At 40.7% G+C, this 26,742-nt stretch overlaps 1 protein-coding gene across 1 annotated transcript; it reads right to left on the bottom strand.

Annotated features, from left to right (window-relative positions):
* Positions 1-7,012: 7,012 nt before the first annotated feature.
* LOC128745760 (uncharacterized) lies at positions 7,013-15,838 on the bottom strand. The gene is made up of 8 exons (XM_053842836.1): positions 15,127-15,838; positions 14,501-15,046; positions 9,252-9,329; positions 8,586-8,895; positions 8,441-8,523; positions 8,278-8,375; positions 7,667-8,220; positions 7,013-7,598 (listed from the first exon to the last, which is right to left on the bottom strand). The coding sequence occupies exons 1-8, from the start codon at positions 15,836-15,838 to the stop codon at positions 7,013-7,015; spliced, it is 2,967 nt and encodes a 988-aa protein (XP_053698811.1).
* Positions 15,839-26,742: the final 10,904 nt, after the last annotated feature.

The raw sequence follows: 26,742 nt of genomic DNA, 5'->3' as shown, positions 1-26,742 counted from the left end.
CATTTTGCCGACAAATGACACCACTTGGTAGTTTGTTTACATGTTTTTTTGTCACATCCAGCGGTTTCGATTTGAAATTTCGTGAAGGATTACTGCATCGGGTGCTTTAAAATGCATGTAAGGTGCTTTCTCTTAAATAAAAACTATAATTTTTTATCATTATCTGCCGGATAAAGATAGAAAACTCAATTCAAACTTTAACACCATGTAAACAAACCACCAAGTGCTGTCAAAAAAGTGTGGTTATTAGCTTCCGTGTAATGACCTATGTATAGTCACTCTACTACGCACCTTTGAAAAAGGCAAGAGGTTTCCAACAGCTATGATTACTATACGCACCAAAAGTTACTTTTGATAATTGAGATTGCTGACAGCTACCGTACGCACACTATGCTCGTATACGTATACGCAATTTGTTGCTGCTGCTGTTGGTTTTTCCATGACGTTTTTCAAACTGGGGGAAAACAAACCACCAACACAAGCGCAAATTAGCAAGCTCTATATCATCATTTTTCTGTGTGTATCAGTGAGTCAGGTAACCACAGAGAACAGATTAACAGGCTCGAAGGAAGAATCGATTTTTTGTGTGTAAATTCTGTCGGTAGCGCCCTCCAGAAATAGTTTGCCAAACGCATCAAAAAATATCCATGTACCTTTATCAATATTACTTTGTGCTGAAGTTACATAGCAGCGATGGTAGCGACATCAAGATTTAGTTTGCCACTTACTGCTCGAGGGGTGCTCTGTTGAAGGATTACTCGTAGCACAGAGAACAGACATTTATGCTCATATAAAATATCATGCAAATGGTGTGTAAACTTTTCAATAAGACACTAACGACATCTCTCTTGAGGTGCACCAGTTGTTCAATACCCTCGTTGCCAAATTTAATATATTGTCTTGTTATATTCTGCATATTCGGAATACTGGCTACTCTGATATAAGTTACTGTAGCAACGACTGTAACTTTGCTTATGTTATTTATTGAACCTGGCTAACAATCAAGAATAGAAACGGCTCAAGATTTTGTTTTTTTTGGTAATTACCGGTAAATAGGTGTCATGTTTAGAGTTTTTCAATAATTGAACACACCATTCGTACCGTCTGACACCATCGCGGCGGAACCTGCAGCAGCCTTTTCAACTTTGCTCGACTTCCATAAAACCTTACCTCTATGAAGACTTTTGTATATAGACGAACGGGTGCGGAAAGCTACACAGAATCACTTTGAACCAAAATGCAAAAAAATTTGGTTTATTTACGGAAACATAATTTTACGGAAGGATTAAAAAGGAATAACTCAAGAACTACTATTTCAGATAAATGTTGTTTACTTTTATTTTTGGTTGGATAAATTGCATAAACAACACGCTAGTTGCTGTAGCGACGCCTTGGTGAAAACATGAATACTTTGATATGCATTGACAGACATTGAAAATCCAAATCAATCCTCTTCGTGATGTGAGCGCCACGTAGCAGGAGCATTACCACATACTTTTAAAATGGCGGCTGAGCTTTTACACATGTTGTGAAATTAAGATGAATGTCTGTTCTCTGTGCTCGTAGATTACATAAAAACCTTTTACACACTTTTTGTCAATTACCTGGTACACTCAACCCCCGCGTTTTTGACAAGCTATCGCCCGCTTAGAGGCGCTGCATAAAAAAAGTGATGAAAAGTAAAATCGCTGTCAAACTCCATACATTTTTGAAAAAAGCTGAAATAATATGCAGTTTTCGATTAACCCTTTCAATTGTACGGATTTTAGATAGCGAAATATTGGAAGAAATTTGTTTATCTACGTTAAGGTAAGTAAAAATATTCGAATTAATTAACTTTATGGCAGAAAAATGTTAATGTTTGATTTTGTACCGCATGAAACAAAAGTACATAGAGTCAGCTGTAAAGTTTACATATCCTGGATAGAAAATCACCAATTATTTTCAGTCTTCAGTGTTTTCCAATGTGTTTTCAAATGCTAACGGATTTATTTTCGTGATAAGGATCATCTGCGCAAAGAACCAAACATATAACCTATCAGTTCGTAAACATAAATACACTTGCGAAGCTCGAATATTCTCCCGAAACAGAAACATTATATATCAAATGAAAGGTAATGCTTTTTCTTACCTTTATTATCCATTTTCATTATTCCCACTGTTGGTAATTCAATGAAATATTACATTTAAAGTCGAGTTCCATATAGGTGCCAGCAAGCATTTTGGGAATTGCACTTTTTTTGTAGTTCCAATAATGACAACCAGGTAGCGAACGGTTGCTCTTAGTTTTGCTCGTATTCGCCTATTGTGTTTGTTTATTGAATATCAATATGCATATGTTTTCTAACGATTTAGAAATGGAAAAAGCATTTGAAGAGGACAAGTAAAAGAAATATTTTATATTTTCAGTAAATAACAACGCCTTTTGCTTCTACAGACCGAAACACGCGTCAGCATTACCCGGTTTTATGGACCAGTTGGTGAGGATGGATTTTTCCAACGTTGAGATAAAGGACTCAAAGTTGGTAATACCACAAATGTTATAAGGATATGGATATATGAGCCGCTCCAAATTATAGTGGTCTATTGACCATTTAGTTAATTTTACAGGAGACGCAATTGTCTAAAAAACTCTATAATAAATTCTATACAATTATTTTCTCGAAACCAAGTGTTCTAATGTGTAGTGTATAAAGTGATTCAACATAAGAATACATAAAAATCCCAACTTTTGTCAAAATATACGATTTATTTACACAAATGTAAATAGACCACTATGATTTCATATATATTTTCACCGTAATCCCCAAAACGTTCCGCAACATAGTGGACTATATCCAAGGGATTTATAAATGGCTATATCTTGCGCTGCTGACCAGCTAGCAAGTTGCGGTCTTCGGGAAGGTTATTCCAATGACTACCAGCTTTAAGATAATATCAAAATAGTACAGAATTGTCTCATTACTACAAGGCTATGAGAAATAGTTAACTTCAACACTCAATTTTTTCTCTAGCTACGTTAACTGCCTGTAAAAAATCCATCTAACATCTAACATAGTTGTTTTTTCGCAGCCCCCCCCCCCCTCCTTCATTGGCTCAACACCGGAAGGACAAAAACTTTATAAAATATTTGGAATGGCCTTATTTTCGTTTGCTTATATCTCCGAAAACATTGAGTCTAGAAACGCACTATTCTCACATTTTCAAAGAAAATTGCCCAATGAATTTGAAACAATAGTATTTTTTTTAGTATCAATGCTGCCAAATAATTTTCTATTTGAATTAAAAACTAAATTTCTATTTTTTCTCCCAATGAATACAATTTGATCTCAAAAATTCCAACTCCATCGTATTTCCCAAATTTTTTATATTTAAATTAAATTTATTAAATTTAAACTAAAAAGCTGGCAACACTGCTCAGGAAAATGTTACTACATACTGTATACATGCTTTCACAGCAGGGCATAGAGACTCACTGTTTCATGAAAAAAATATTTTGCTCTTGATTTTACATAAGAAATTGGAGGCCGCTTGCTTCAAAACGTTGTCTCTGGATCGGCAAGGAATACTTTGTGATGATAAGTGATTCCAATGTAAAAAAATCTGTGGAATACGATGGAGTCGGAACTTTATGAGATTAAAATGTATTAATTGAAAGAAAAATAGAACTTTAGTTTTGAAATCGAATTAAAAAATATTTGGCAGCACTGGTGATAAAAAATACTGCTTTTTTCGAATTCCTGTGGTAGAACCACAGAGAACAGACTACCAGGTAATTGACAAAAAGTGTGTAAAAGGTTTTTATGTAATCTACGAGTAGGGTAACCAATGTATTTTGGACCCCCTCAGCAGCTGTACATAATTTGGACACTTACAGCAAAATCAAATGCAACTGTCCAAATTATGTACAGCTGCTGATGGGGTCCAAAATAGGTTGGTTACCCTAATCCTTCAATAGAGCACCCCTCGAGCAGTAGTGGCAAACTAAATCTTGATGTCGCTGCCATCGCTGCTATGTAACTCCAGCACAAAGAAATATTGATAAAGGTACATGGATATTTTTTGATGCGTTTGGCAAACTATTTCTGGAGGGCGCTACCGACAGATTTTACACACAAAAAATCGATTACTTCCTTCGAGCCTGTTAATCTGTTCTCTGTGGTTCTACAACAACAGTTAAGGCTGGAAATATCAACTTGACGTGAATAAAGTTGCAAAAGGCATGCTAACGTTTTCCGAAATTTGTACCCACTAGCCACCATTACGTACGCGAAAAGGTGGATAGTTCTCCGCAACCGTCTCAACTTGTCAGCAGTAGGATAGTCGATCTGTAAACCGGATCAGCACACCTTCCGTGGGTACTCCTCCAATGGTAGACGCGTGGGTAGACCGAAATATCACCGATCTGTCACCGTTATAAGAATCGGTGTGCCCGTATTCCACCGATAGATTGTAGGATTCCGTTGACCGGCGTGACGACTTGTGGCTAGCTCGTAAGAAATTCGCAAATGATGTTTCATGGGTTTATCCCGTTCAGTCCAGTCTCTAGAAGAGTGCAAGATTTGATGGATGCAGAGTTGTCAAAAAGATTGTTCGCACATTACGAATACAATTGTCGACCAACATTTGAAAGGGGCGGATAAGCCAACTGTCAAACAGAACGAGTGAGAGTTCATTTTCCTATGCTGCTCCAGCAAAAAATAACTCACCCGTTCTGTTTGACAGTTGGCTTATCCGCCCCTTTCAAATGTTGGTCGACAATTTACAGCATCCGCCATTATAGCGCGTAAAAAGCTGGATACTCAGGGATTAGAGTATACCGTTAAGAGGTGCGTTCTTGGGTTGATGATCCAAGAAATTATATTTTATGGAACCACTGCACAGTGGGGAATCGCTGGCCAGCAGCCAAAAAATGAAAGTTTATTTCGACTCTCCGTTGTATTTTTCCTGTGATTCTATACTATTGAAGTATTCAAATCCAAAATTTTAGATCAATATGACAAAATTTGAATTTTCTATGAATCTTGAAAGTATGCTATCCCAGCATGTTTTAGTGTTTTTTTGAAAAATAACCCAATATTTCAAAACATGCTAGAGGTCTAATGGTAGCTCAAATTTCAACAGTGTCTAAGGAAAAGTTCTTCAAAAAATAGTGCTGAATAAAGCCCATTAATTGAGTTTGCAGTAATTTTATCATAGTATGCCACAATTTTAATTTTCAGTGAAAAAGTGCTATATTTTCGCGTAAACCACGCTTAAAAGTTTTGAAGCCAAGGTTCGCCACTATTGACACTACCGGTAAAAGTTAGCGTAAAATATGAGCTTTCAAATGTATATAGTCTCATTTAGCGCAGAATAGCGCAGAGCACAGATGTTACGCTTGTAAGGCTATTATATCAGAATTCAACAATATAGACAAAATGCAAACACTCAAAGTAAACGTAGGATATCTTAATTATGGGATATCTCCTTTACATGGTTGGATAACCTGCTTCGAATGTATGATCCATATTGCATATTGACTAGATTTTAGAGGTTGGAGGAAATCAGGAGGATACAGTCATAGTAACGAAGGAAATACAGCTTGAAGATCTTATACCAATTCTGGTATTAGTTCTGAAATCACGGGTATAGATATGAAATTAATTAAAAGGTTGAGAAATTTCCTTATAGCAAGTTCTTGAACACATTATTTCAGAAAAATTCTAAACTTATTGTTTGTATACCAAAAACCTTTATGTCAGGGTATAGTCCTCGTAGACTACGTCCACTGCAATGCAAAGAATTTGAATTCGCGGTCATAAATGAATCTAGACAACTATATTGCTGATAGGACGAATGACAGGAGAAGCACAAAAATAAGTTTTTCTTTGTTTAATTATAGTCACTTTAACAACTCGGGTCATTCGTGACTTCTGCGGGGTTGGGAATTGAACCACGGTTCTTGGTGTGAGAGGCGTGAATGCTAGCCACTACACCGGTATTGACCCTCACGAAAATAAGGTTATTGCTTTAAGCTAAAAATAGTGATAAAAATACAAGACAATATTTTACATGCAAAAATGAGTGTGAAAATACAAATCGTGATAGAATTATTCGTCTTCTTATTCCTCCGGATAAAGCTTATAGCTTCTTCGAAACGGAAAAATGTAATTGGAAAAATCTTTCCGAGAACGCTATATTACTATTGAAGACGAAACGTGAAACGAGTGATTCTACAGAAGGAGAAGAAGAAGAAGAAAAATAAGAAGAAGAAAAAGAAGATGGAGATAAAGAAGATTAAGAAAACTAATAAGGGGAAAAGTTTTGATTTTTGATTAATATTAACTTAAATGGATTTTGTGTTGATTATTAAAGCTCATACTTGCTTTGTATTGTTTTATATAATGTTTTATCATATAAAAATCCATCTGCAATAGTTTTCCAAATGACCCTCATTTCTTATACGTTATTAAACTTAAAAATACTTGAAAAATAGTTGAAAATTCTTCCTAACACAAAAAATATACGTTCTAATGCAAAATAAACCTGAAATTCGGGCTCAGCGCTCCCAAATTACTTAAGAACCACATATTATCCTTGATTTAAAGATTTTTTTGCTTGGCCAGCATTTGTATGGAGTCGCCCCACTGTGCGCTGGTTACAAAATAAAAGTGCCGCTAATGATGACGCATCACGTTTATATGGTAAAATAATAGAGATGTCCATGGCAGTCTTGTTAATAATGGTGTCTTCGCTCGAGGCCAACTGGGAGGCAAATAACTTATTGATAACTATTATTAAGTTATGTTTAGGGGTCCAGAAGACAACCAGGTCAGCATTACCGTTAAGATTGAGGCACGTCAACCGCAGAAGGATAAAAAGAAAACAAGAAATTTACGATTAGCGATACCTACCACGGCGATGTATGTATTATAGTACGAAAAGAAATTGAGATTTGTTTTAATTATTTTATCCTTTGTGCATTTTCATATAGATTTGTCTTAATGAATAAGAAATAATCTCGGATGTTTTATTGTTTCTGTTGGGATGATAAATATATTATACTTTTTATCCATTGATAGTATTCACTAATTCTCGTATATATCGCAGGCCCTTGTTTGTCACACTTGTATCCTTGACTGTATATCCCTACTAAGTACATGACTGGTTTCATTTCATCGCCATGATATAGGTTGGCGTATAACCCGCTTCCAGATGTTTGACACAGGTCCGCAATGTCGGTGGTCGAACATTCAAGTTGTGGTTTGTACTTTACACACAACTCTGACGGAATGATATTGGAGTACTCCAAATTACGGCAATCGCTGTAGTACATTGGACTAGTGAAGGTTGACACAAGTTTTTTTTCGCCGCTTTTAAAACTAATGGCTTCCAGGTTGGTTGGCAGTTTAGCTTTTTCGCGCCACAAGCATGCTGGTACGCTAAAATGTTGAATCAACACTGGATACTTGAGCATTATAATAGCTACGTTGAAGCGGCTTTTTTTGACGTTGAATTTAGGATGAAGATATATTGAGTGAATTTCATTTTTCTGCGCAACGTTTTCCATATCATCTCCGACTCCCAGCCAAACGGAAAAATCAGTTGTATCAGTACTAGAAACAAATGAGAATGTACTAACGTCCTATGGAATTAATTCTAATCATTTTTAGTAAAACCTTACCCAGAAATACAATGCGCAGATGTGATTAAATAGCGAGTTGTAATAAGTGTGGCTGTGCAGCTTACTGAATTATTTACGCTGATAATTGCTATTTGAGAATTGATTTGATACTCTTCGGGTGTACGCCTGAATTCATCATACAGAACCTCGCAGTTTTCTATTTCCTGTACAATGTCACGAAATAAGTTATCTGTTTCGGGTCCAACTAGCATATCATCTGTGGCACAGCATGTCAGTGCATCACTATTCTCAAATCCACATGTGCTAATTGAATTATTTTTCCAAAGGGATTTGAAGTTTTTATGTACTTGCGGGCATTGTTCCGTTGGTAAACACACTCCCATTGTACCATCATTTTTAAAGCATTTTTCACCCAAGCCAACGTCGGTTAAATTATATTCAATCAGTGTACTTTTGGTGACTTCACGTATCCATGGCAGATATTGAGATATTAGAACGATGTTTCCATCTTTGTTACAACCAAAACTTGCAATCATTGCATGCATTTTAAATTTTCCTAGCTCTCTTATCTGCAGAATTCCAGTTGATGATTTCTAGAAAAAACATAGTCGGCATTAATTTGTTTGATACGTTAATAGCTTTTCAGATACCCTTCGACACCACAAATTAAGTGTCGATTTGAGACACGCATTTTTCGAATCACCCGAACAGACCGTCGAATTTTGGTCCAGTCGATCTGTAGTCTTATCTGAAATATAGCTCTGAAATGAAAATCTGCCATATTTTTACGATACTTCAGCTGTTAAATCCTACCAAAACCGATTTCCTGTACTTTTGTATACATGTGTAATGATTCCGAATCCCATAGGCAACTTGCAACTATGCTGTTACTAAAGCTGTAAAAGCAGATGTGTTATGTAAGTTTTTGTTGTTGTAAATATGTTATTGGAGTCCTTACTGTAGGGATGTGTTGAGTCTAAGAATGGCTAGATTGTTTTCAGTGGTATTTTGATCTGACAAAAGTTTGTAATCAGGGTGAAGATAAACAGAATCCACTGTGATGCTCTCAGCTGTGTTGGCCAAAACTGTTATGTTCTTAGATTGCACACAGCTTGCTGTCGTTAGAACATAGTTTTCCCTAATCAATGTTCCAAGGCAATGTAAATCCGATACGTTTACAATTGAATTCATTGAATTGAATGATGGTTTTAGAATTACGATGTGGGCGAAGTCTGAACATGATTCCTTGAAATATGTGAACGGACAAACTGAAATTTTAAAATATAACGTTATACAACGCGTTTAACCTACTTTTGTGTGTCAGTTCTTTGTTTGAGTAGTTCGTTTAACTGAAAAATTGTGATTTTATCTCATGATATATTGGCGTTTCATCGATGAAAAATTGTAGAAATGGTTTCAAACATTCGCCATTTTTCAGTTAAACGAATTGGTTAAATAAAGCAATGATACTCAACACCATAAATTAATTAGAATAGCGAAATAAAATTACCATAGACGAATTCAATCGTTTAGACAAATATTTATCTACGGCAAAATTGGAACCGGTTCGTTAATTACTGATCGCGTCGTAATTTAATATTCCATTATAACATAAAATACTTACCGTCGAGTCCCTTCTGTTCGTAAGATAAAAACGAATTTCGGTGATCCGAAAAAGCTGTTCCGTGGCTTTCAGCTGAAGCTACAAATACAACGTGTTAGGTGTGTCTGAAATTCCCAACAAACAACAACGATTGATTATTTACCGGGAAAAACCACCCATAAACAAAAAGCAAATATTACTGAGTGATACATGATGATGTAATGTTGGATTAGCTTGCAACCTCCCAAAAATCACCGGTAAGTTTGAAAGCTTATTAAAACGAGCAAATTCGAGTGGACTTAATGCAAAGAAGTCGTGATCGCGACTGTTGCGTGTAATGCTCATCGTAGGAGATATCGACAGCATGCATTATGAGCTGAAATTTATTCACAAATAAGAGCGAAGTGAACAAACTGAGCTCTCTGGTTCTTTGATTTTCTTTAATCGTGTTTGTCTTTCAGTAACTGTTTAATGCGTTTAACGTCAACCTTCAGTTCATTTCTAATGTTCAAATATCGTTTTCAAGGATGGAATTTTTAAAAGCTATACTAAAATCTGTTGTAGGCCTCCTAGTTGTTCTCGAGGTATGACACTGGCCGTATGTTGTCGTATGTTCGAATCTCGGCTGGGAGAGGCTGTTAGAGTCAATGGGAGCGTAGCAACTGGCTCTGCAATTATCCTGTACTCTAACAGGTGACTGCGAAGTCTCTCGCATAAAAACAGAAGGTCAAGTTTCAATAACTTATCTATCCATGCTTCAATAGCTTTATCTATCCATGGAAATGAAAACCCCGATTTGAAAGCTATTTATTTAACTGATGTTAGGCTCTCTCTGCCCGTTATGGTGAAAGGAATCTTTTTTGTATTATCACATTTATCATTTCAGGTGGAAATCGACACGTCTTTGCAATATAGGTAATTTAATTGTCTCAGTTATTGTATTGTGTAAAGTTACGTATTATAAATTACGTATTGTAAGTTATGTATTGTAAGTTACGTGTTCAGTTCAGTGGATCGTTATTTATAATAATATAATAATATAATAATATTTATCTGATTTTCGCGTGAACGCATTAGTATGCGTACAAACTACGTTGAATTCTCGTAAATAGTACAGGAAAAATTGGACAGAAAATATTCACATAACTTTTTATAGACCAAACCTCGTGTTTTTAGTCTTGACCTTGAAATGCGGTTAAGAATATGTATTAATATTTTTTGAAGGGACGGTAGTGGAAAATAATTTTTTTTGGAATGGTGGGGAAAGAGTAATTGGTAGCTTCACTTAACAAGTAGTCCTTGTGACTCCTACCTTTTGTCCAATGCTTTAAAATGTACCCACAGAATGAAATGCCGATTTATTTAAGAAATATCTAAATTTGCAATAACTTGAGAACGGCTGGGTTTAAGAAAAAAGTTTACATGTATAAATTTGTTCAAAACTATGCGTAGAATTTGATTTTGTTTGAGTTTCACAAAAAAAAAATTTGGATATTTTTGAAAAATTTGTCTAACTTTAAAATTAAAAAAAAATCCGAAGTGATTCCGAACGATTCACCAGATTTTAGGGCATAATTTAAGCTATCTTTTTAAAAAAATAGGCAAATCGGAAAGGAAGGTTTTGAGATAATTGACATTTTATGATTTTTATCATGGTTTTTGCCTTTCTACTATATAAATATTAGTATAAAGGTATAAGAATCACTCGTAAAACCGAAAATGGAAAGAAGGTCTTGCGGGCCGAATGTCACATACCATTCGACTCAGTTTCGAAAACTGTGTGTTTTCCGCGTGTGTGTGTGTTGTGTGTGTGTGTGTGTGTGTGTGTGTGTGTGTGTGTGTGTGTGTGTGTGTGTGTGTGTGTGTGTGTGTGTGTGTGTGTGTGTGTGTGTGTGTGTGTGTGTGTGTGTGTGTGTATGTGTGATGCTTTTAATTGAGCCAACATTTCACGGAGATGGCTGAACCGATTTTAATGATCTTAGTGTCAAATGAAAGGTCTCGTGGCCTTATAAGTCTCGTGGTCTCGCTATTGAATTTCATATTGATCGGACTTTTAGTTTAAAAGTTAGGTATAAAAATACGAAAAATACGAGACTTCATATTGTCATTGGTCCCTCAATCGATTTAAACAAAATTAATTGCACATGAAAGGGGAGCTTTTCAAACCCTTAACTTCCAAATTTCATGATGTTTGGTCTTGTGGTTTGAAAGTTACATACAGAAGTGTGGAAAAGGTATTTAAAGCATATTTTTTGGTTACATATAAGCATTATTTCAATGCAAAACATTCTACGATTTATTATTATTTGAAAATTATTGTTTATATCTATTAAACGAGACTAACTTATTGAAAATCAGACGGTTCATTCCAAAGTTATTTAAACTTTAACACTTATACACCCCACATTAAATGGTTAAAACGTTTAAAACCAAAATATATCAGTTAAGTGTCGACTGTATTCAATGTATGTATCTGTGTATATGGGTCATTCCACGGGAAATTCACAGTCAAAATTCTGGAAGTTATGAGTTTTCATGTCTCAGCGCGTGTGTTAATGTGAAGCGAGCGGTTATGCTCAATCGATGTTCTAACCCACGGGCAGCTTCATAACGAGTCCGCCTTTGATGCTATTAAGTGTAACGTTTCGTTGAAGCGCGCGCGTTCGTCCGCTCGTTTGCATATACGTGCGCGCTTCGATATAAAAATTCATAGCTTCTAGAGTTTTCATTACTCCATTTCCAAATTTGTCATGCTTCTTCGAGAATGATCAACAAATATTTTCAAATAAAAAAAATCGAGAAAAAAAGTTCCAGCTTTGACAAAATTGCAATTGTTTATAAAAATTGAAAAACAATCGAGAGGAGGTATGGTATACCAATTTTGAAAGCTTGTGGAATAGTGAACACATCTGGTAGAAAGTTATTTTTTGATATTACAAACTATGTTTACAATCAGCATTTAAAAAATAGTGATTTTTCCGGAATACTTTAAAAAATCATATTTTGCGAATTCCAACAGTAACATCGAAATACAAAAATACGTGTCGATTTTTTTGAACAAAGAACGTAAAAAAATATTCCGAAGAGAAAAAAAATTTTGACTGCAAATTTCCCGTGGAATGATCACTATATCTGTATGTATGTACGCATGTATGTATGTATGTATGTATGTATGTATGTATGTATGTATGTATGTATGTATGTATGTATGTATGTATGTATGTATGTATGTATGTATGTATGTATGTATGTATGTATGTATGTATGTATGTATGTATGTATGTATGTATGTATGTATGTATGTATGTATGTATGTATGTATGTATGTATGTATGTATGTATGTATGTATGTATGTATGTATGTATGTATGTATGTATGTATGTATGTATGTATGTATGTATGTATGTATGTATGTATGTATGTATGTATGTATGTATGTATGTATGTATGTATGTATGTATGTATGTATGTATGTATGTATGTATGTATGTATGTATGTATGTATGTATGTATGTATGTATGTATGTATGTATGTATGTATGTATGTATGTATGTATGTATGTATGTATGTATGTATGTATGTATGTATGTATGTATGTATGTATGTATGTATGTATGTATGTATGTATGTATGTATGTATGTATGTATGTATGCACAACCCCCCTTATTAACCATAGCGACATGGGTTGGTCTATTTTTAGACACCAATTGTGCCTCTTCCTCCACCTACTGTAGAAACCACCGACCGAGAAGTTTTAATCTAACGTGTTTTTACTTTCAGGACGACGACACTATGCAGGCCCTTACGACTTGCAAGGTACTGCGTGTGACGCTGTTCGTCCGAAAGCGTGTTAGTCCGCGTTTCTCAGCGCGGTTCTTCGGAGAAAGGCTCCGTTCCTATGACAATTGACCAAACTCGTGACTTTAGTCATGACCTTGAAATGCAGTCAGGCATATATTAATATTTTTTTGAAACGATGATTCTACAATTGATGAACGCGGACTAACACGCTTTCGGACGAACAGCGTCACACGCAGTACCTTGCAAGTCGTAAGGGCCTGCATAGTGTCGTCGCCCTGAAAGTAAAAACACGTTAGATTAAAACTTCTCGCTCGGTGGTTTCTACAGTAGGTGGAGGAAGAGGCACAATTGGTGTCTAAAAATAGACCAACCCATGTCGCTATGGTTAATAAGGGGGGTTGTGCAGACTTCTTTTGTCCAGCGCCTCTGTGGTTCAAAGGTACACGGGTACCAGTGAGCGACACGCCCTGGCAGGTGTTGTGGGTTCAAATCCGGTTATAATCTCTGATTACAGCTTGGTTCGACCCATGCCCCTTCCAGCATTGGACAAAAGATAGGAGTCAAAACGACAACTTGTTAAGCATAGCTACCTATTACCCCCCCCCCCCATCCTTTCCACCCTTCCCCTTGATTCCCGAAAAAATCCTTCTTCATTACTTTCCCTTACCGTCCCTTCATCAATTGTAGAATCATCGTTTCAAAAAAATGTATGTATGTTTTTTTTTAAATTTTTTTTACAAGGTTTCGGAAAACTAATGTTCTTATCCGGAGCCAACCCGGACGTTGTGTGGGACTCTCACCCACCAAAACCTCTTCCTTGCCCTCTGCCTGGATTCCCCCTGTACCACAATGATGTATTACATCAGGGTGAGGCTGTGCATTTGCTCAGCTAGCTCGCAGTACCCATCGAAACGTGTACCGATTAGAAGGTGCCGACAGCCATAACGCGCACCCCGTCACAGCCACCCTCGTGGGATTTCTTGACCTGTCGAGACGTGTACCGATTAGAAAGTGCCCTCCAACATGACGCGCGCTCCGTCACAGCCACCCGCGCAGGGTTTCTTTGCTATGCCTTTTTCAACAAGGACCGATCTTAACATTGGGACTATTTCGGAATAAATCCCATCCCCACACATATGAATCCAGTCTAGGGTTTTACCGCGCCCCGGATCGCGATGATACACTGGCTAAGAGGCGCCTCTTGCTACTGCTTGGTCCAAAGTTATTCGCCATGATCCTAGACAGTGCACTGATGGCTTTCGCTGCCTTTTCGCATGCGTAGTCAACGTGACCGTTGAATTTTAATCGATTGTCGATCATCACACCCAGGTGCTTCACCTCACGTTTTGAGGTTATGGTATGTTATCCGACGGTAATCCCCACGTGTTGGACTGCTCTCCGACTACCCACCAGTAGTATCTCCATTTTATGGTGCGCTATTTGCAGTTTCGCGTTCTGCATCCAACTCTCCACTCTGCAGATCGACTGAGTTGCCAACGCCTCCACTTCCTCTAGCGATCTGCATGTAACCGTCATCACGATGTCGTCCGCGAGGCCGACGATTTCCACTCCCGTTGGTAGCTCTAGGGTTAGCACACCGTCGTACATACTGTTCCAGAGAGATGGATCGAGTATTGACCCTCGTGGAACGCCCGCCGTGATCACAGTCGTTTCCTTTCCGGGGTTCGTCCGGTATACTAGCACCCGATTCGTGAAGTAGCTCCTCAGAACGCGGCACAGATAGTCGGGGACTCTCATTCTATGGAACGCTGCTGCGGTAGCTTCCCAGCTGGCGCTATTTAATGCATTCTTAACATCAATAGTGACCACTGCGCAGTAGCGGTTGCCTCTACGCTTCTGCTTGGATGCCTTCTGTGCTATCTCGACGACAGTCCGGATCGCATCTAGTGTGGACCATCCCTTCCGGAACCCAAACTGCCTTTGTGTCAGTCCGTACTCGCCCTCCGCGTATATAGATAGCCTGTTCAGGATAATCCTTTCTAGCAGCTTCCCTGGTGTGTCCAGCAGGCAGATTGATCGATATGATGCTGGATCCCCCGGCGGTTTTCCTAGTTTTGGCAACAGTACCAACTTCTGGATTTTCCACTTGTCCGGAAAGTGTCGTTTAGGCAGTTTTGCATCACCGTGTTGAACATGTCTGGAAATGCATGGATTGCCTCCTTAAGAACTGCATTGGGGATCCCATGCGGGCCCGGCGCCTTCTTCATCTTCAGGTCTTTCGCGATTGTAACAAGTTCGTCATTGGAAATTCTTCTCTCGTCAGCGTTCTCATCCTCTAGCGCCCGGTAAGGGGTAGGGGGCCAGGACGTTGGCTCGTGTTCCGGGAAGAGTCCTTTAATTGTCATTTTTAGCTTATCTGGGCACCCTTCGGCTGGCATTGCTGGGCTCCTGATCCTTGCCATCACTATTCGGTATGCATCGCCCCAGGGGTTGGAATCGACTGCTCTACAAAGCTCCTTAAAGGAGTTAGTTTTGCTCTGCTTAATCGCGTATTTCAGTGCGGCCTTGGCAACGCGGAGGTCACTTCTTCTTTCCTCTCTAGTCTCGATACCTCTTGCTCTCTGGAAGCACCTTCTAGCTCTATTGCAGTTAGCTCGTAATACGTTGAGTGACTCGTTCCACCAGTAGACCGGACGCCGTCGGTTTCTAGGCTCCACCTTCCTCGGCATGGTTGTGTCGCATGCTCTGGTTAGCGCCTCGGTCAGCTCGTCAGCATCACAACTCTGGGCTTCGCTATGTGGTCGTAGTGCCTCGACAAAGAGGTCCTTGTCGAATGCCTCCATTTTCCACTGCCGCTCTTGAATTCTTCCTGTTTGTGCTGCCACGGGGTTCCGTTGGCCAATAGTGTACCGTATAGCTTGGTGATCACTGTACGTGAACTCTTCGCACACTCTCCAGCTAATGTCGGTTCTCAGCGACGGGCTGCAGAAGGTGACGTCTGCGGAAGGTGCTAGTGGTTCCAACGTTGCTCAGCTCTACTTCGAGCGTTGCCAGTGCTTTAAGTAGGCTGGCTCTTCTGGCGTTTGTACATCTACTTCCCCATTCGGTTGCCCAGGCGTTGAAGTCACCTCCTATGACGATCGGTCTCCGTCCAATGAGCTCACCAGTTAGTTCATCCAGCATGCGGCAGAACTGTTCCAGCGTCCACCTTGGGGGAGCATAGCAGCTGCACACGGAGATTCCGTTAATTTTGGCGACCACAAAACCCTCATATCGGCTTGTAACCACCTCCTGGATGGGATATCTGCCCGTCACCAATATCGCGGCCATTCCTGCTCTGTCTGCTATCCAGTTACCGTTATCGGAGGAAATTTGATACGGCTCCGCTATGATTGCAACGTCGCACTTCGTTTCTGTTGTCGACTGCCACAACAGTTGCTGTGCAGTGTCGCAGTGATTGAGGTTGATTTGAATCACCTCCATTATTGTTGGGCTGCCTTTGCCTTCTGGTGCACCGGACATTTAAAGTCTCCCGTCACGTGGTCGTTGTCTTCCTTGCACAACATACACCTCGGTTACTTATTGCAGTCCTTCGCAACATGCCCCTCATTGCCGCGTTTCCGACATAGCTTCGATCTGTCAGGTCCCGGACAATTCCTTGCCTGGTACCCAAGGTCCATGCATTTAAAGCATCTCGCCATTTTTTTAGGTTCACGTGGGAGGCTCTAAAGCTAACCACTGCCCATCCGATCTTGACTCTGTCCATCTTCAGAAGCCGGTTTGCCGCCGCGATAGATAGATGAATCGACGCCGTCTGCGTACTACCGTATACCTTCCGCAGCCGGATAGATATTAGAGCGTCACCCAGGTATTCCGCTCATGTCAGCACCGCTTTCACCTCACTCTCTGTCGTGAACTCGTCCAGGTTTTTCGCTTCAACGATCGTCTCCTGAGACAAAGGTTTTACTTGAGCTTCGCTACCGAGCGCTGTCTCGACTAGCGCCTTGAAGGCCGCGCTCTTCACCTCCGGGTCTCTCTTGAGCTCGAAGAGCAACTCGCCGCTCTGGGTTCTCCGGGGTTTGACGACCTTTTCCCCTAACTCTTTCAGCTTCGGGTCGTCCCTCATTCTCTTGAGGAGATCGGCATACGTCGTCTTCTCGCCCTTCACTCCAACAATCAAAGCATCGCCTCTGCGCCGGATCCGGCGAGGTTGGGGTCTCTCCCTATTCTTCGCCTTTTTTCCGCTTCTTCGCGTTCTGCCGGCATTTTCCTCTGCAACTGGTTCTGCCGATCTTCTTTAATCTTTTTCTTTTTCTCACTCTCCTCCTTCTGCTTAGGAATGGTTCGCCAGCCGCTAGCCTCACCCTGCTCCGTGTCGCACTGCTCCTCCGCTCTGTTTTCATTTTGCTCTTCGTGGTCGCCGGTCAGCTCATCCTTCCGCTTTTTTGAGCTTACCTTATCTCCTGGCGATTCTCGATCCCGCTTTTCAGTGCGCGGGGCTCTCGACACCGCCTGTTCCAGGGTCGTCGCTGCCAGAGCCTCCTCCGCAATTACAGCCCTCCTTATTAAGGCCTCATGCTCCACTTCCTTCTCTGCCAGGGCCTCCTCGGCGACTACAGCCCTCTTAATCAAGGCCTCCTGCTCCACTTCTGCCTCTATCACCGCCGTTAAGGTCCGTGCCGCTTGCTTCTTGATCTCACCATGGATGTTACTTCTCTCCTGCATGAACTCAATCAGTTTCAGAAGCTTTTCTTTGGCAGCTCGCAGCTTGTTCGTCTGTTGGCTGTCCTCCTTTGACTTCGGGGTGGGCGTAGTGATGTTTAGCATTGAGCCTTGCCCTTTTGGGGTTATCTACTGCTGTGTGTTGCCACTAAACATTTGTGCGACTACCTCCTTCAATACACAGGTTCTCCTTCCTATCGAACACGTTGGCATCGCTGGTCTGCGTATCCATCGCGCAATCGCTATCTTCTCCTGTATTTGATTTTGTATTTAATTCTTGAAAACTCATTTTGGATCCCACGAGTAGCTAGGGAAATATGTAGTTCGCTGCGCCAGTGCCCTGCCGTAACGCAGTAAGGGCTTCGAACTGATCGGATTCAAACTACTTTAAGGCTGCTTAGGGGTGTTAAAGTGGCTTTACAAACTTCTACCAAGTTTTCTTTCGGCTCACAGCGCACATACTGTCAGATCATAGAATTTCGCAATTCGGCTGACAGCAAAAGTTTGTCAGTTATCGACATTATGGACTGCTTCACGCTAGGCGGGCTAGGCTTCAGGTATAAAGATATTCTCACTGTCTGTTCTGCAGATGCAAATGGGGCGGATCATATGAGTGTTTATGGATCAAAAGATGGCGGGTTCAATTTCCGGAAAAAGAGACATGCAGTTTTAATTGGCTAGCTTTTGATTATACATATGAATTAAAGTTATTCGAAATTAAAAATAAAAAGCGTTCGAAAAATGTTCACAGCAAAATAACAAAGGCCGCGTTCCATTTTTTTAAATATAAAAATAGATTTTTTGGCTGCATTTGATGGTTGATGAAGCCTTGATTAAGCGATTGGAAGCGTAGATTGCAAAACTATTTCTCGTTCTAAAAATAGAATTGACAGCATTGCACAAATTGGCTATTTGAATGCGCAAAAAAGTTTCTATGCAGTTTCATTGCAGATTCGAAAGCAGCTATTAATTAGCCTGAAGCTTGATAAAATCACCAGTTATAGATGTTTAAGTGCTGAAAAAAATTTTTTATTTCTAAACCCAAACCACAGACAAACGAGACACTCGTGATAATTCCATCGTCCAATCAAAAACCACTCGTTTTTCAAAAAAGCATGTTTCGCAACATGGCCACACCGCGGCGCGCAGGTGTTGCTTCGAGTTTTCAGTATAAAACCATACAAATGTAAAAGCCCTACAGCATAAAACCCAGCAAATGCAAGATACTCCGCGACACGCATAACAGAGGGTGCTAGTGTGTAAGCAAAATGTGTAGGGAGATGGTTTTTAAAGGATTTTCTTCTATATGTCATGTCAGTTCGTCAGTGCCTACGCTCTGCGGGCGCCATCACGCCCTTGTTCTTTGCCATTACGACCCTGTAGGCATCACCCCACGGGTTCGCATTGGCACTGACACATAAACTTTCAAAGCAGGCTCGCTTGCTAGCTATTATCCCACTCTTAAGCGCTGCGCGTGCAGCAACTAGTGCTACTCGACATTCTGCTCTGCCCTCGTCCGAACGAGCTCTTTGCATATTTCTCCTTGCACGAAAGCAGGCTCCGCGGAGTTCCGCAATTTCTTCTGCCCACCAGTAAACCGGTGACCTACCATACCTAGGTCGGCTTTTCCTACACTGAGAAAACTTTTCGTATAGTTTCTATGTGTCCCACATATAGATTTTTGCAATGTGCCCAGTAAATGATCTTTATGTGCCAAACAGTTATCATTTATGCGCAAGCGAAAAATTGACACATATTATTCATATACGTAAAATTTTTATGTGTATAATTGCAGATACTATTCATACGCGTATAATTTTATGTGTATTTCTGGGAGGATTGTGTTTATATGCGGCTCATGATAATCATATGGGATTTCATATGAAAATTTACTATTAGTTATGTGCAGAATATTCTGAGTGTAGGCATGGTGGCGTCACATGCTCGCGACAGCACCTCAACCAAATGATCAGCGTTCGGATCGGGCATATCGCGATCACCGCACTCTCTTCGGATCGCTTCCACAAATACTTCGGGATCGAAGTATGATGTCTTCCATCCACCGGTGGTTGGAGTGTTGGCTCTACTCGCCGCCTGCCGCCTCGTTATCTGACCAACACCATAGCGGACCGCCTGATGGTCACTGTGAGTGTAGCCATTATCTACCCTCCAGTCTCCTATCAGACCAGGACTGCCGAATGTCACGTCGATGACAGACTCTGCACCATTCCTACTGAAGGTACTTGTGGCGCTGACGTTGGCCAGGTCTAGGTTGAGCTTTGCCAGAGCCTCAAGCAGAATCCGACCCCTATGGTTCGTGCGACGACTTCCGCACTCAACCGCCCAAGCGTTAAAGTCGCCCGCCACAACCACCGGTTTTAGACCAGTCAGCACAACTGATACTTATTTAGGTGGCTTGCCGTCCTAAGACAAAGCCTGTTGAACAATATTTCTCCATGTAACTCGGTTGACCGCTCTCCAATTCCTCGGACACCGAGTACTCTCCGCCAGATCTCGCTCCACCTGGTCTAACCATCTTGCTCGCTGCGCTCCTGGTCATCTTGTTCCTACCGGATTTGAGGCGAACACCATTTTTGCAGGGTAGTTATCCGGCATTCTTGCAACATGCCCTGCCCATCGCATCCGTCCAGCTTTAGCTACCTTCTGGATACTGGGTTCGCCATAGAGCTGTGCGAGTTCATGGTTCATCCTCCGCCTCCATACTCCGTTCTCCTGTACGCTGGCGAAGATCGTTCTTAGCACTCGTCGTTCGAAGACTCCGAGCACTCGCAGGTCCTCCTCGAGCATTGTCCATGTTTCATGCCCGTAGAGAACAATCGGTCTAATAAGCGTCTTGTACAGGGTGCACTTTGTACGGGGACTTAGTCTGCTCGACCGCAATTGCTTGTGGAGCCCATAGTAAGCACGACTTCCGCTGATAATACGCCTCCGAATCTCACGTCTGGTATCATTGTCCGCCGTTACCAGTGAGCCAAGGTAGACAAATTCATCGACTACCTCAAACTCATCGCCGTCGATCAATATACTACTGCCCAAGCGGTGTCGTTCGGCCTCGGTTCCGCTGGCCAGCATGTACTTTGTTTTAGACGAATTTACCTTTAACCCAATCTTTTCTGCTTCGCGCTTTAGTCTGGTGTATTGTTCAGCCACCGCCACAGATGTTCTGCCGATAATATCCATGTCATCGGCAAAGCAGACGAATTGACTAGATTTGTTGAATATCGTGCCCCGCGTGTTGATATCCGCTCGGTTCATAACACCTTGTAGCGTTATGTTGAACAGCAGGCATGAAAGACCATCACCTTGACGAAGCCCTCTGTGTGATTCGAATGAACTTGACAATCCACCCGAAATCCGAACACAGCACTGTGTACCATCCATCGTAGATTTAATCAGTTTGATGAGCTTCCTGGGGAGCTTCCAGCACAACTGATACTCGGTCTACCATCCGCGTAAACTGTTCGATCGACCAACTCGGCGGAGCATAACAGCTGCAGTAGAACACTCCACCCACTTTGGCAACCGCAAATCCCTCGTCTGCAGTTGACATAACCTCTTGAACCGGGAACCTGCTTGTCGTACATATAGCCACCATTCCGGACCTATCCGAGACCCAGTTACCGTTTCCGGGAGGGATGCGGTATGGGTCCGAGATGATGGCAATGTCCGTCAACGACTCAGTAACGGCTTGGTATAACAGCTGCTGGGCCGCGTGGCAGTTTAGTTTTAGTTTAGTTTAGGTTAGTTTAGTAGTGCTTAGCGTCCCGTTGGCCTATACATATCAGGCACTTGAGCGGCGCAGAACAGTCCCTCGCTATATGGCCCGCACCGCCACATCTTCTACATAGGTGGCTTTTGTAAGGCCCCTTACAGCTCCAGGACTTGTGCCCTCGCTCAAAGCACCGGAAGCAAGCCTCCGGCTGCTGGAACACACTCAGTGGGTATACCGACCATCCCACCTTCAGCTTGGCCGCCTTCAGGGCTGTATTCCCGTCTACCAGTGGAAGTCTTATTGTAGCTACCTGGGTTCCCGCCGGTCCCTTGCGCAGACGAACTGCTTCGGTAGTCACCACCACGTTACATTGCTCCTTGAGAGCTCGTGTCAGTTCGACCGCTTCAGTGATCTCGTCCAAGTTTTTAAGCTGGAGGGTCATCTCAGGCGCTAGTTCGCGGATCTGTATGCCATCACCAAGGACCTTTTCTGCCAGCACTTTATAGGCAAAACCGCACATTCGCGCCAGGGCCCTTCAGCTGCTCGTCCCCTCTCATGGCCTTCAAAACTTCTGCATATCTCAGCCCCTCAGTTTTGAGGATAAGGGCATCGCCTTTGCTTCTCTTTTTTCTGGCCACTTTCGGTGGATTTCGACCCTCCTCTTTCTTCCTGGCCTTTTCTTTTTCACTGTTTCCCACTGATTGTCGGGCGCTAACTGCATCTTATTACCCTCGGTGGGTTCCTCAGTTTGTTTACGACCCTCAGCGATCAAGCACTTCTTCGGGTCCGTGGGGGTTTCTTCCCCTGGGGACTGCCTTGCACGTTTAGTGAATGCCTTGCTGTCACTGGACTGCTCCGTAGTCGCAAGGGCCACGGTGTGGTCAGTCGTTGACAGGCAGGCATCCGTGTACAGTCCTCGATACCAACGCCTTCTCTGCCGCTTTTACTCGCGCTTCGAGTTCACTGTGTTCCTTCGTCGCAGCACGCATGGTGCCCCGAAGCATGAGCAGACTTTGTTTCAGGTTCTTCGCTAGGGTTCTGCGGCGTGCCACGAACTCGATAATGGCATCGAGCTGATGAGACGCCGCTACCACTCTTGGTAGAATGTCTTTCTTTCCACTTCCAGTTATCATAATTTGACGTAACATTTAAATAAAAAATGGTAGCATTGTTACGTTGAAATGTTACCTGTAGGTTATGTAACAAGAACATAAAGTTTGTAATGTAACATTTTTTTATTTAAATGTTACGTCAAATTTTGATAACTTTGTTACATTACAATGTTGCTTCTGTGTTACATAACAGCAACATTGTGTTACTTTCAGTGTTGAACACCGTGTGTTCACCACAGAGGTGCTGGACAAAAGGAGACTGATAACCCCCCTTATTAAGCTAGCGACATGGGTTGGGTTATTTTTAGACACAAACTGTGCCTCTTCCTTCATCTACTGTAGAACTACCGACCGAGAAGTTTAATCTAACTTTGTTTTTACTGGCGGGACGACGACACTATGCAGGCCCTTGCGACTTACAAGGCACTGCGTGTGACGTTTGATACTTACCAAATGAAACTGGTACTGGTATATGGATACTTGTCAAACTGTACCAAAATCTGCAAAAATAACGGAATATTTAAAGTTTCCACCACTATAGGTACTACCACAACTACAGGGATACCTCGATATAAGACAGCCTCGTTATAAAACAACCTCGGTATAAGACAATTCGATATTAGAGATGGTCGGGTATGAAAATTTGAATACCCGAACCCGACCCGTACCCGATTAAGAAAAAAATTAAAAGCCCGTACCCTACCCGAACCCGCAAGTTTATTATTTTTGATACCCGAACCCGACCGCAACCCGTCGGGTACGGGACGGGCCCGGGTACCCGACCATCTTTAGTGTTAAATGTGGTCAATAGCGATACCCGACCCGACCCGTACCCGGTTTCAAAAACAAAAATTAAAAACCCGTACCCGACCCGAACCCGCAAATTATTTTTTCTCAATACCCGAACCCGACCCGAACCCGGCGGGTACGGGTACGGGTGCGGGTTTCGGGTAAATTTTCCGCTACCCGGCCATCTCTATTCGATATAAGACAATTTTGTCTTGTATCGAAACAAATCCTTTTGATATAGCTGGTAACGATACCAGAGCTGATTTTCCATTCTGAAATCGGTGCCATGAAAATGTTCATTATTTCAAAATAACCCCAAAAATAGTAAAAAACTAATAGTTCAAACAATAATAAATAGTTCAAAAACCGTAAACACATAGCACAGGGCAAAACTGGCGACCGCTAATACAATTTTTTTTTTTGAAAAAACCATGATTCGATATAAGACAATTTCGATATAAGACAACTTTTAGAAATTATAAATTGTCTTATATCGAGGTATCCCTGTACTCGAGCATCTACCCTACATGAATTAAAAGGAATCGAATAATATTGTACCTTGCAGCAATTTTACGAGTCCAACGCAAATACGTTTTTTAATAATAATTATCCTGTACCTGCTAAATACACTGAAACTATACTTGTCAAGCAAGGAGAGGTGCAGTGCGGAGGCAATAACGACCAACTGATGGTTTAAATTGCTAAATTGCAAATATCTGTGGTAAACGCAGAAAATAACCACGCTAATAATTTTCGCGTGGGACTCTAAATAGGTGGAAACTCCGCAATAAATGATTTGGAATCTAAATGTACTTTTTATTTGTCGATTATTTAAAGAACAAAGATTGGTGACGGAGGCCTGAAAGTCTCGAAAATACTAGGTGAATTGACTATGTAGCTGCTAGTAAATGCGCTTGCAAGCTAATCGTAAACTGCGTGAGTTTATGATCAGCTTTTAAGTGCACTTGCTAGCAGTTAGTCAATTCGCATACTATTTTCGAGGCTGTACATACATTCTGGTGGCAAGTATTATTGAGATGTCACAGCTAAGTATTTTTTGTGACGTTATAAAAACATTTATATTGTTACATAACAGAAATAATAGGATTGTTACATAACAATGGCAATAGTGTAACGTAACGTTACATTGCTTTAATGTTATTGCAATGTTACATAAACATTATCGCAATGTTACATTGTAATGTAACATTGTTATGTAAAAAAGCGGGAAATTTCAACCATCCTGTTACTCTCAGGTTACTTAACTAAAACCTCACTTCATAAACATTATCGCAATGTTACATTGTAATGTAACAATGTTATGTAAAAAAGTGGGAAATTTCAACCATCATGTTACTCCCAGGTTACGTAACTTCAACGTCACATCATAACACAGTTACGTAACAATCTGGTTAATGTTATGTAACAATGTTGTATTTTGTACAACGCCAGTAAAACGATAACTTTATCTCGGTATACCTTGAAATCATGGCAATAAAGAAGGTTACTGCTTCCAGTAAGTTGATCATTAGACCAGGATCTTTCAATCGGTGAAGAAAGTTTCATAAGTTTTTCACCAAACAGCGTTGTATTCGAAAAAGTTCCGTTTTATCATATCATGAATAAAGTCACGAAAACAAAAATTGTTAATTACTGTGAATAATCGCTTAGTTGGTTTCGAGGTACGATGCTGGTCTAACAAGCCAGTCGTCGTATGTTCGAATTTCGACTAGGCGGTGCTCTAGATTGAGTCAGTATCCACCTTTTCGCGCGCTTAATGGCGGCTAGTGGGTACAGTTTTCGACAATGTTTATTTGCTTTTGGGAACTCCCTTCACCTATGCTTGTAAGTTCTACAATGATAATTAAGGCTGGAAATATCAACTTGACGAGAATAAAGTTGCCAAAGTCATGCTAATGTTCTCCGAAAGTTGTACCCACAAGCCGCCATTACGCACGCGAAAAGGTCGATAGGATTGTTGCACATGCCCCGTAACTGTCTTTTTTTTGTATGCTAGAAGGGCATTGGGATTGGGTTAAAAGTCACCTGTCATATACTCTCTATCCAGCTTTTTACGAGCCATAATGGCGGACGTGTTCGTAATGCTTGAACGGCATCTTTGACATTTCACTAATACATCGCACGTATTATTTCCGCTCGTTCACGGTAAAACTAAAGGAATGTACGGAAAGAAAACGTGCGATGTATTAGGGAAATGTCAAAAATGCTGTTCAAATATTACGAACACATCCGCCATTATGGCTCCTAAAAGGCTTAATAGTATCTTATAGGATCGAAATTGCAAATGAATCGATTTTTCCATATACATTTACATAAATTTCAAACAAATTTAGCGCATATAGAACCAAAATGCTATCAAAAACGATTGGCGCTGCAAAAATGGTCATTTTTTTCTATCCTCAAGCATAGAAAAAAATTATGGCGCTGCTTGTACTATTTCTTTGATCTCATTTAGTTTCCATAATTTCTTTCTACATATATTAATGCAAGTCAGCAAAAATTAACTTTTGTGTTTGCGTATGTTTCTATAAACCACGTAAATATTTTGAAAATAAAAAATGTGGTTTAAACTAAATTAAATGACGCTAGTAAATATTTAGGCACCCTGGAAATATAATTATTGCGTTCTTGTGAATTTTACTGTTAAATAAGGATATAAATAAATGATATTTAAAAATATAGTCGACATAATTATAGATAGACTAATCTCAAGTTTTTAGTCTTAACCTTGAAATGCGGGCATACTGTGCACAATATTCTGGATCGAAATATGCCCCTAGAGAGTTCTTTAGCGCATTGGAAAAAACTATCAAAGAAATATGGACTAATAATGAAGCTCCAGAAGAAATTACTGAGACGATTCAGATACCCATTCCCAAAATTGCAACACCCAAGGATACTACGGATTTTAGGAAAATAACCCTGTGCAACATCGTCTACAAAATAATTGCCATGTACACATTACATAAGCTGGACGACTCCATGAACTCTCTGCCAACATATCAAGCCGCATTTCTGAGCAATAGGGCAGTAGAGGATCATATATTCACAGCAAAAAGAGTCACTGAAGAATTTTGGAACGTAGGGACGGAGATGTATGTGTTTGCACTTGATATAAAACAAGCCTTTGATTCTGTCAGTCAACCTGCACTTATTGAAGCCCTCAGGTATTCACATGTTCCCAATTATATTATTAATAGAATTATTAAACTAGGCCTCTACGAGAGGACCTGTATAAAATGGTTCAATCAACAAACACCAATGGTGTCAAAAACCAAGGGAGTAAAACAGGGTTCTCCCTTATCACCAAGATTATTTACCATTGTACTGCACTATGTTCTCTGTCGCTTAAAGGAACAATATCCAGACA

The sequence above is a fragment of the Sabethes cyaneus genome, chromosome 1 (genome assembly GCF_943734655.1).
Source record: "Sabethes cyaneus chromosome 1, idSabCyanKW18_F2, whole genome shotgun sequence".
In the NCBI taxonomy this organism is placed as follows: Eukaryota; Metazoa; Arthropoda; class Insecta; order Diptera; family Culicidae; genus Sabethes; species Sabethes cyaneus.
The sequence above is the reverse complement of the archived record's forward strand: the minus strand, read 5'-3'. Positions and strand labels throughout refer to the sequence as shown.